Source organism: Nanorana parkeri, unplaced genomic scaffold (genome assembly GCF_000935625.1).
Source record: "Nanorana parkeri isolate BGI_ZX_2015 unplaced genomic scaffold, ASM93562v1 scaffold515, whole genome shotgun sequence".
NCBI classification, from domain to species: Eukaryota; Metazoa; Chordata; class Amphibia; order Anura; family Dicroglossidae; genus Nanorana; species Nanorana parkeri.
The window spans coordinates 767,628-779,511 of NW_017306783.1; the positions used below are offsets into that span (position 1 = coordinate 767,628).

Genomic DNA, 11,884 nt, shown 5'->3' on the forward strand with positions numbered 1-11,884 from the left:
CCGCAGCTCCCTCCCTCCCGCCCAGCAGGACCCCCCGCATGCCCGCCCACCTGTCTGTGGCTCCCTGGACAGCAGAGCAGACAGCTGCAGCCAAGCCAGGTAAGACATCCCCCGAAAATAAGACCTAATGTCTTTTTTCGTAGAAAAAAATAAAAATAAGACACTGTCTTATTTTGGGGGAAACACGGTAATAAAATACATTTATGGGGTGGTCCTGTCTTGCCTGGCATTCTCTGGGTTCACTGTGACTGGGATGGACATGTGGATGCCATGCTGGGGGCTGTGAGTACTCTGCTGGTTTGCTGTGGTCTCCGGTGGTGGCCAGGATACAGTCATGGTGGGCGGTGTACGAAAATAGATTTTTCTGTGGTGTCATGTGTAGGATGTGAGCTTGCATGTGATGATGCCCCTTATTTTCCTCTGTGTGCTGCTTGTACGCCTGCATTCTTTTCCCAGTCCTCATGTGATGCCTTTGTGTCCCTCTCGGAGGGGGCTGATGGCGGTTCAGTTGTGGCGTTATTTTTCGCAACTTTCCTATCTGTCTTGGATGTTTGTGTGTCACGGATCAACCGTGCTTTGGCTCTGAGGTCCCCTGACAAGCGTTGTTTGTATTTGCCTTCCTTGGTGTTTTTGGAGGATTCTGATAGGAGGAGACCTCTGCATTGGTGGACCGGTCAGCTCTGGGGATTTTACATTGGTGGACTCGGGCGCAGGGGACAAATAATCTGATCCTCTTGCCCTTCTAGTCGTGGATGTTGGAGAGTGAGGATGCTCCTAGTTTTTCTGTGGTTCCTCCGGGTCCTTTTGGTACTTATCAACCTAGGCAAAGGGTGTTGGTTCCCGTACTCTGTCTATGATGTTTTTCTATACTCGGGGTGGGTGCGCCCAAGTCCTTGTGGTGCCAAAAACGTTTTCTGTTTGCTACCCCTCGTGGATTATTTCCTACGTAGTGGGTGGTTCCATCTGTGGTGGACCTACAGATTTTGCACCTTACTACGACTTCTGTGGTCCCTGTTGACGATTCTCTGTCTTTTCAGGGTTACGCGGATGGGAGGGTGGTAGCTACCTCACGGACTATGTATACCCCGCTGGAACTTTGCTGATCCCGTTTTTAGTCCCAGACGTGGGGGCTCAGTACCTTAGAGTTGCCTGTGTTTGCTCCTGGCGCTCACTACTGAGCAAGTTGCTCCTGCCTGCTTCGAACTGGCCGGCCAGCAGGTGCAAGGTCGGTAGTACTTTTGCAACGCCTGGAGTGCAATTGACACCACTTTCATGCACTTGGTTACAAAGTTGTAGTTTTCTGTTAGTATGCTTTGCTGGTTAGTTCCATTGCTGTTCTGCTGCTCAAACCTCTAAGTCTGTGCTTACTGGGTTGTCCCTTACAGGGATCGCCTGTTCGATGCTACTCTGGTGCTATGTTCTGACGCTGCATGGGTATTTTGGGTAACGTGTTTGGCTCATGCTAGGACATACAGGATCAGTGTCACTTGTCTGGGCTTTCCTTTTCAGCTCTTAGGCACTTTATTCAGCCCTAAGGTTCTGCTAACAGAGGCGGTCGATCCCCCTCCTTGTCTGCTCCCTCGACTCTCAAGTGTCCCTGGCAGGCCGAGGCCTCCAGGGCTGGTGGCTGGCCCTCTTCCACATGCAGATTGGCCCCCACCTCTGATTTTCGGCTCTTTTCTCTTGCAGTTCTTTAGTTGTCTGGCATTTTGGACTCCTGGGGGTGGGCCTTGGTTCCTCGGGCTGCGTGATAGTTTTCTTGTTGGATGGACAGCTTATTCCTTCTCACACGCGACTTTCTCTGCAAGTGTGATCTGGATTCTGTTTGATCAAAAAAAATTGTGCCCCTTTGCCAGGGGGCTTTTTCCTGTGTCTTTTAACATCTGAGACGTTTTTCTGCATGGCCCGATCTATGGTTTTCACCAGCGTTATTTTTACGCTTCACAGTAGGGAGTCACTTCCTCAGTTCATGACCCTTCCTTTTGCCCTGGTGTCAGCCCCACAGGTATTTACCAAGTTCTGGCCCCGGGGGTTGCAGTTATCACAGCTCCAGGGGTTCTCGTTTGTGGGGCGTCTGGACGTCCTACTGCGATCAGGGGACGGTAAGGGGTTGGTGACCAGCCTTGCAATCACGATGAGGTCTCTGGAGGAGTTTGGGTGGCTCCGGAACTACCAGAAGTTCTGCAGTCCCCTTCTACATGACTGGAATTCTGGGCCTGGTCCTGGTCTCTTCCCAGGTCAGGGGTTGCCTCACTTTGGAATCATTTCAGAACCTTCAGTCTCAGGTCAGCCCGCTACATTCTCGCATGTGGGCATGAAATCACTTCTGCATGCAGGTACTGTGCCTGTGGTGGCCTCCTTCACAGCAGTTATTGTGCAACATCATGTCAGGCCTCTGCAGATGAATATCTTGTTGTTGTGGGCATGTCCCCCTCATTACTGGACAGGCCGTTAAGGACTGATGCGAGCCTCCTGGGGTCCTGGCCCACCCAGGGTCAGTGGTCGCCGGCGGAGCCTCGCCTGTCTTGTGTTGGTGCTCTGACATTTGGTTATCCCTACCACCCTGATCGTGTCGTATTCGGGGTCAGCCTTTATAGGTTCAGTCTGTCATCACCACGTCCGTGGCCTACATGACCTTTGTGGTGGTGCAATTGGCATGGCAGCTGTGCCATTCGTCTGGTTTCTGTCCGCGGTGTACATTTCGGGTGTAGTCATCTGACGGGCAGATTTTCTCAGTCGCTGGTCAGCGGGTCCTGGGGAGGGGTCCTTGCGTCCAGAGGTGTCTGTATACTCAGGAAGGCCTAGTTTACGTGGTGGCTTGTCGTGGGTCTTTTTACTCTGTTACTCGATTTTATGGCCTTTCTTCAGCGTGGGGTGGATCAAGTTGGCCTTGCACCCTGTCCAGGGTCAGGCAAAACCAATGTCAAACGCACTCATCAACTTATAACCAGCTTTAAAGCAAGGTGCACATGGAAGGGCTATACAACAGCAAAACGTTTCCCAGCACACTCACCAGCCAGCATGCAACAGAGGTTTTAGATACACGTCTTCTGCAGAATATGTGAAAGCTGCACTGCCTCGTCAAGGCACCTCTGTGTAGTGCGGTCCTAACTCTAACATATGAGAGTCTCCTAGGTTTTCAATACAAATTAGTAAACTAAATGTGAGATGGTAGTCCATCTTGGTAGTGAGTTTCAAGCGGTGCCTACTTTACAACACCCACGGGGACCATGGGAAACAAAAGTAGCCACCCTCCAAAAGGAAGGACAATGCTGGCACGAATTCAGAGGTGATTTGAGAATCTATAACAGAGTAATACACAAATATAGCTAGGGTACTTGAACGCATTTTTTAGATTTACCTCCTGAGTTTAGTGTCACTTTAAGGACAAGGTTCCTCCTTTTCCTGTTGGGTCACATTTTACTTGATCAGTTATTGCTTTTTGGGCTTTTCAACATCAGGTATCTGTTTCCCAGATTTGCAAGGCTGCCACCTGATCTTCTGTTCACACATTCCACACTTTCTAACAGGGAAATATTCAGACCTCAGCTGATGCCAGTCTCAGGCGTAAGGTCCTTTTAGGAAGCAGCTCTTTGATATGCAGGTTGTCCAGTTCTGTTTTAACTGGTTATCTGCAGCCTTTGGTATGTTAGCTGTGTTAACACACCCCTCTCCCTATTGGACTTTTGCGATGTCCCAGTTGTCTCTGAATATCCTATGTCCCTTAATGAATTAGGAAAATAGGATTTTTAACTTAACCATAAAAATATGTTTTTACCGTTCTTTAACCAGTTGCCGTCCGCCCATTGTAAAAAAAATGGACAGATGGCACTGCAGCATTGGCGGGTTGCTGCCTCCAGACGGCATTTTTTTTCTGCTCGCGCGCGCCCCCCCTAGCGGGCACGCACGGGCAAAAAAGACCCGACCAATGCAAACACGCGCTACCGGGTGTTTCACATATAGACGATTGGCGGCTCTATAGCCTGCCGATCGTCTATATGTGCTCGATTTCCCCCCTCCTGACCAATCACCTTCAATCCCGGGATCCGCTGCCCCATCTGCGGCCCGGGATCGGTTTGGGAGGGCATCAGGAGGAAGGGAGATCAGCTCCTTGCTGACCTCCCTCCGGGCTGTGAATGCAGAAGTGATGTGTATTACATCACTTCCGCATTCACCTGTCAGTCATCTGGCTGCTATAGCCAGAGAAAAGAAGCTGATGAAGCAGATCCCTGCTTCATCAGCTTCTTTTGGGGTCCACAGGTGACATTAGGGGTCATAGAGACCCCTAATGTCTCCATAAAGAGCACCTGTGTGCCTTAGATATTATATAGGGGGATTGTTATCCCCCTATATCAGTGGTTCATAACTCGTGGGTCGCGACCCAAAAGTGGGTCGCGACACCCTCTGCAGTGGGTCGCGGCGTCATGTCTGCATAGACCGGCCCATCTGCATTAGAGAGAACTAGAGGGAGAATTTGTATGCGCGCACGCAATTTTAAGTATTGACATGTTTGGTGTCTTTTTACCCGACGTGACCCCGTCTTTTATATTTTACCAGAAAATTGGGTAATAATAAATGTTTTATCATTTAATATAGGGGAAACAGTTATTTTTTTAATTTCAGTAATTTTTCCTTAATAAAGTAAAAAATAAAAAACCCAGTGGTGAATAAATACCACCAAAAGAAAGCTATATCTGTCCCCAAAAAAATGATATAAAAATCATTTCAGTACAGCGTTGCATTAAGGAAAAAATGTCAGTCAAAGTACCGCAGCGCTGAATACTGAAAAATGGCCTGGATGGGAAGGGGGTTGAACACTGCGGATGTCAACTGGTTAAAGGACTCGGGTCCCTCCCCTTTGTCTTATAAGAGACTCTTCTGTTTCTGTCCTGTTGATGTGATTGGGAGGGGTTGATTTACCTGACTGACATTTTTTTTGCCTGTGTCCAGTTGTTCTGTAAGCAGTGATATAACCCAGATGTTTCTGAATATCTTTTGTCCCTTAATGAACTCCAAGAAAGGAATTTACAAGCAAGTCAATTTCTGTTTTACTACCTGGTTACCAATGTCCTGCCGCATGTCTGATTTATGGACTATGTTTATTCCTGCAGGTTGGGCTGTTTGATCGTTTATACACCTACCAAATGAGAGAGCTTGTCATGGCAACTCGGCTGTTGCTTTGTGAACATGCTGAGAAACTGTCAGCTGCAATTGTTCTGAAGAATCATCACACTAGGTTCCCTAATCTGGTTAACTCTGCTATACAGCTGGCACTGAACAAAAGAATGTGTTCTGTTTCACAAAACCTTACTGCTGCTGATGTCTACTTTAGAGAGGTAAGCCATTATCCTTCATATAATTTTCTTTTTTTTAATCTAGATTAGATAAAGGTCCAGGGTTTCCACAATGATTAACAGTGTTGTAATGGGAATGGTAAAAATAAGTAAAGGCGGTAATTCACTAAGAACAGTAAAATTATTTGAACATATATTATAAAAATATGATCTGCATACCCACCCAAAGTCAATAATATGGTAGTTGTGTACCAGGGAAGCAACTACAAATCATTGGGCCCTGTAAGAAAAATTTGATAGGGCCCTTTTAGCTAACTCTCTCTGAAGTACCTGACATTGTTAACTGTGATATAAGTGTCATAGATTGTATCATAAAATATGCTTAATCCAAGGACAGACAGCAGGAGAGGTGTCCGCAATTATAGTTGTGGTAGCAATAATAATAACTATAATATTTTATATTACGGCCACATTTTTGATGTTCCTGCACATCTCTATAATGCTACTACTAACATCTTAAAAACACTAGCTTTTTTAAACCTTTTTTTTTTAAGAACTACAAACCTCAGTTGTCCTAGGAGGTGTTTTTTTTTTAAATCTTTTTTTAAAAGGACAATGCCATATAAAAATAGTAAACTAGCAAAAGAACCACAAGACAAGCAAATAAAACTTGAGTCAGTGATACAACGGCAAACAACCACAAATAGAATAGATAATTGAAAAAAATAGCAATACTCCAGAAACCAACCAAAATAAGACATAGCTACAGGGAACTCAAGTACCCATTGTGAAGCCATCAGACTGTAGTAAGCACCCAGGCCTAAACTTGAGAAAAAGGAGAAAACATCAACTGGAGTACGGCTAAAGAGCAGAATGGTCATTCAGAGATAGCAGGAAAAGAGAAAAAAGAGAGCAGCAGTGGGGAATCAGGAAAAGACACTGTCCGTACACAGAACCTAGGGTGTACCAGAGGATATGGAATCAGGAGGACATCAGAGCACGATCTTCCAGAGAATATATAAAGTCTAGCCAGTAAAACCAGGCTTTGCGTAATTTGTTCTCGGTATGATGTAGTGTTGCAGTCAATTCCTCCATGACCCTCAAATTGGCAACCTTTTGGAGCCAAAGTTTGAGGCGGAGGATCTGTGTGTTTCCAAACCAAGGGTATCCAAGCCCTGGCAGTGTTCAAATGAATAAGTAGAGATCGCTGATATTGGGCTTTGAGGAGACATTTGAAGTAGCAGAGCCCCTGGGTTATCAGTTGCACCCCTGTCAATTGCTGAATAATGAGAAGGATCAAGTCCCAAAACGCTCTCAGATGAGGGCAAGACCAGAAAATGTGCAGAATTGTGCCAGGCTGCTGACCACATCGCCAACACAGCAGAGAACATTGAGGAAACATCTTCTGTAAAGTGGTCGGAAAATAGTACCACCTGGTGAGAACCCTTTCCCCCGACTCTGGATTGTGCTGGCAATCGAGGCCTTGTTAGTGAAATGTAAAATGTAATCCCTTTGCTCAAGGGAAAAGGTAACCTCTAAGTCACTTTCCCATTTCGAGAGTAAATAGAAATAGAGCAGGAGAGGTAACCAGAAGGGCATGGGCTTTTGACAGACAGGCCGTTGCATGGCCAGCCACCTTAGCAATGGCGGGAAAGTCCATGTCAGACAAGTCCTGGAGTGTCGGGACACCCGCTGAAGACCAAAAATTTGCTGAAAGAAAAGCAATAAACAGCCTATCGGACCAGGAGGGTAAAGATTGTTGCCGATGATTGGAGTCATCAGCTAAGGCCCCAAAGAAAGCAGGCCTGGAATTTTTTTGAATCACTCGGATCGTACACCCAATAGTCCATGGTCTCTCTAGGGAGCGTATTTAGGGCCCAAAGCACACACAAGGTTAGTGGGTAAAGTGGCCTGTTGTAATGAAAGCCAACGCTTGTCTGAATCAGCAGCATACCATTTGAAAACCCTCACCATGTGGACAGCCAGATGATATTTGATGGGGTCAGGGAATCCCATCCAGCTACTTTGGGAGAGCCAAGAGGGTTCTTTTCAGCCTGTGGGCACCCACAGACCAATGAAAGTATGTGAACTCCTGCCTCACCCTTTTCAGAAATGCTATCGGGATATGTATCAGCAATGTTTGAAGAAGTTATAACAGTCTAGGGATAACATTCATTTTTAACACACTGTTCCTCCCAAACCAAGAGAGAGTAGGTTTTGACCAAGTAGAAAGATCTTGATGGATTTTTGCCAGGAGAGGGGGGGATGTTTGCTGCAAATATTTTGTCAACTTGGGGGGTAACTTTAGTCCCCAGGAACGTAATATGACCAACAAAATGAAAAAAAAAAAAAACAGTTTGAAGGTGGGTAAGTTGAGCAGCAGGTACCGAAAGGTTCAATGCCAAAATGTCCAATGACTTTTGAAGGTTAATTGTAAAATTTGAGCGGTAACCATATTCTAACACCTCGCGCATAAGGTTGGGTAGGAAAATTGTGGGTTTGGTAATAAGAAAAGAGTAAATCACCTGCTTATCCAGCAATCTTATGCAAAAGGGGACCCTCCAGAAGCCCAGAGATATCAGGGTTGGTGTGAATCCAACAACGAAGGGGCTCCAGTGAGAGAATGAAGAGCAGAGGTGACAGAGGGCACCCTTGGCGACAGGGGGCGGCGACCATTGGTGCCCGGGGCTGCATGTTCCCTTGGACTGTTAAGGGGTATGTGCATTGTGTTTACAAAGGCAGGAGTCGATCGGCAGCTGGACATTCTAGGAAGTCTGCGTGTCAGCTGATACAGGTACAGGGGTCACGCGAGGTCATGTTGGTGTCAGACCTTGGGGGGTGAATTGGTACCATACAGGTGGTAGCTACAAGGGCTGTTGGGGGGGATGGTTGAGTGGTTGTCTTTGCACGCACATTTTGTTTATGTTTTCGGCTGTAGAAGCATCAGGGCTGACAGTCAGCCCACACCATTCGTGCATCATTACAGCACATAGCAAGCTTGCACACAGTCGGTTACGGACTGGTATATTTGGTTGCATACAACGGACGCACTGAGGATAGTGGATTGTATTCATATATGTTAGTTCCTCAGGCTCATTCATACTTCATACGATCGATCGACACATACTGATTGTTATATTTGGGGGCGGGCCACATGCCTCACTGATGGTAGGCACAGCATATACCGGATCGAGAGGGGTGCCACACGGCAGGGCAGGCACAGCGGCACGTTGGTCAAACCGCACGTGGTGGTCATGTCGCACGTGTCTGAGAGCGAGGAGTTCGCGTCACTACCACCGTCGCCAGCCAGAGGGTCGGAGCAGGGTAGTGCTCCATCTATTAGGGCATGGACCATTCCGAAACTCGTGTTGGAGTTGCAGAAGAAAGGCATCCCTTTCTCGGCCACAGAGAGGAAAGCTGAATTGTTTAAGCTACCGTCACCTGCGCCCGCTGCAAGCGTTTGTTCGGAGCGGATGTCAGGTCGGACACTGGACACTTCGCTTACGCAGATTCATGCAGCTTTAAACGTGATTACCACCTCGTTGCACGACTTGCAACAGAGGATGGAGAATGTGGAGAAACAGGGTACTTCGGTGCCGGCGGCGGTGACGCAGGGTACTCCGGGCGCGGCTCTGGTTGTTCCAGGGACTTCCAGCTCTCAGGGGGTCGCCAATGCAGGTACAGTGGTTTCTCCCCCCTATATTACACCGGCGCATTTTGTGCCGGCTAACCTCAGGAAGGAGATACTTGAGGGCAAGGACGTGAATCTGGTGTCGCTTCTTATAGCGTCGCATGATGTGACTGACAACAAGTCTTTTGCGTGCGGAGATGTATCCGTCATCTTAAAAGCGAGAGACCCCAGACTGAACCGCAAGTTGTCGGTTTCAGAGTTTGTTTTGGCATTCGGCACCTACAGAGATGTGGTGTGCTCGGCGAGCCCCAACAGAAGGGAAGAACTAGACATGTACTTGCATCTGGTAGTGGACTTGGCGCACAAATACGGAGGGAGCGTGTTTTACGACTACCAGCGGGCGTTTTCTGCGAAAGCAGCAGCAGGACTGGCACAGTTCCAGTTTGTTTCAAACTGGGGCAGGATGGACACTGAACTGTTTTGCAGGCACTTCGCGGGGCTCAAGGCGCCGGTATGCTCTATCTGTCAATCTTCTGCGCACACGGCAGATTGGTGCCCCACTCCAGCGCTGGCAGATTGGGCCACCTCGGTAAAGCCGATTCAAAATACACCTTTTCTTTCAACAGAAACCAGACCCAGATGCATTCGCCACACCTGTGCCGTCCTTCCATCATCTAGTGTTGGACTAGAGAGACAACAGCACCACGCAACTAGACTCATTAACGACTCTCTCTCAGTTAATACCAGCAAAGCGTACAGCTCTGGCTGGAAGGCGTTCAGTCTTTTCCAGATGCGTTATGCCACTCAAGATCCTGGCGATATGGCGTATATTCTAGCCTTCATTGCGTATTGTCACACGGATTTGAAACTCGCGTACAATACCATCAGATTGTACTATGCTGTCGTACAACATTTCATAGCTCTTTCCCAACCAGATAGACAGTCGTTTTCCGCTCACCCCATCAGAGCCATACTCAAGGGGTTACAGAAAGCAGGGAAAGAGGCAGTTAGCACCCGGTTGCCCATATCCAGCAGCATGTTCAGGGCAATGTCCGGCATGTTAGACAGAGCTCCGTTCGGGGCCTTACAATGCTTGGTGCTAAAGGCATCCATATATCTTGCTTTTTACAGGGTTTTTTTAGGCCTGGAGAATTTACACGCCCCCGAGTTAATGCCAGCATGCTCCGTAGGAGTCAGTTAATTCGGTTTCCAGGGCATTATGTGTTACGGCTCGTTAGGAGCAAGACCAATCAGGTGGGGGCTCCCACCGAGATCAAGTTGTTTCCTTCAGCAAATGCATGGTGCCCTATGGAGGTTCTGGATTGTCTCATGTCCGGGTTGGGGGAGGCGAAGGAAGACAGTCCTTTGTTGCCTTTTCCGCATAGTCCCCTTTCAGCTAGTCAATTTATTTCACACGTTCGGATACTCCTCAGTCAGTTAGGGGTTAACCCAAAGCTGTATTCGGGGCATTCATTCCGGATAGGGGCGGCTTCGGCAGCTTCTCGACAGGGAGTCCCAGCGCACATAATTAAACATTTAGGTCGGTGGAGTTCCTCTTGTTTCAACAGATACATTCCAAACCCACACGTGGAGTTGGCAGACGCCTTTACCAAACTGGCCGAATAATGTAGTTAGGGGTATGTTTCCATTACTACCTGGATGGATTTTGCCCCCTTATTGGCATTACTGTCCTCTCGGACCCAGGCACACCTCAGGTCGGTATTTAGTTGTAGCTAGTTGCAATCATGCGTGAGGTGGAGCGGACTCTTTTACACAAGTGGGAAGGCTAACGAGTTAGCCTGAATTTGTGGGAGGAGTCAGCGCCCTCCTACCCTACTTAAACATCACCATTAGCATTGTGAGGGACGGATCGTTTCAGCATAACCCTCCCACCCATTAAACAACCTTCTTCCCTATTTATAGTGGTCTGGCCCTCTAGCAACTTCAGCGCGAAATTATAGCTAATTTGCCCACAAACGTCAGGTGGTCATAATAATCTGGCCACTCGTATATACACACACATACATCTATCTATGTGTATGTATGTATGTATGTATATAGATATCTATATAGATAGAAGGATAGATAGATAGATATGTATATATATACACACACATACAAACACAAACACACACACACACACACCCCCTGGCAGAAGTTATGATTTCCTGGCCATTTTTCAGAGAATATGAATGATAACACGAAAACCTTTCTGTCACTCATGGTTAGTGTTTGGCTCAAGCCATGTATTATCAATCAACTGTGTTTACTCCTTTTCAATCATAATGACAACAGAAACTACCCAAATGACCCTGATCAAAAGTTTACATACCCCAGTTCTTAATACGGTGTGTTGCCCCCTTTAACATCAATGACAGCTTGAAGTATTTTGTGGTATGTGTGGATGAGGCTCTTTATCATCTCAGATGGTAACGCTGCCCATTCTTCCTGGCAAAAAGCCTCCAGGTCCTGTAAATTCGTGGGCTATCTTGCATGAACTGCACATTTGAGATCTCCCCAGAGTTGGCTCAATGATATTGAGGTCAGGAGACTGAGATGGCCACTCCAGAACCTTCACTTTATTCTGCTGTAGCCAATGACAGGTCGACTTGGCCTTGTGTTTAGGATCATTGTCATGTTGGCATGTTCAAGTACGTCCCATGCGCAGCTTCCGGGCTGATGCATGCAAATTGTCCTCCAGTATCTTTTGATAACATACTGCATTCATCGTGCCATCAATTCTGACCAACTTTCCTGTGCCTTTTGTAGCTCACACATCCCCAAAACATCAGCGATCCACCTCCGTGTTTCAGAGTAGGAATGGTGTACTTTTCATCATAGGCCTTGTTGACTCCTCTCCAAATGTAGCGTTTATGGTTGTTGCAGAAAAGCTCAATTTTGGTCTCATCACTCCAAATGACTTTGTGCCAGAAGGTTTGAGGCTTGTCTCTGTGCTGTT

At 47.2% G+C, this 11,884-nt stretch overlaps 1 protein-coding gene across 1 annotated transcript in view; it reads left to right on the plus strand.

Annotated features, from left to right (window-relative positions):
- Positions 1 to 11,884, plus strand: part of NUP133 (nucleoporin 133) — a 508,027-nt gene that overhangs the window by 307,151 nt on the left and 188,992 nt on the right. Inside the window, exon 16 of the mRNA XM_018561308.1 lies at positions 5,112 to 5,336. Within this exon, the coding sequence (XP_018416810.1) occupies positions 5,112 to 5,336 (225 nt within the window). The remainder of the gene's footprint in view (positions 1 to 5,111; positions 5,337 to 11,884) is intronic.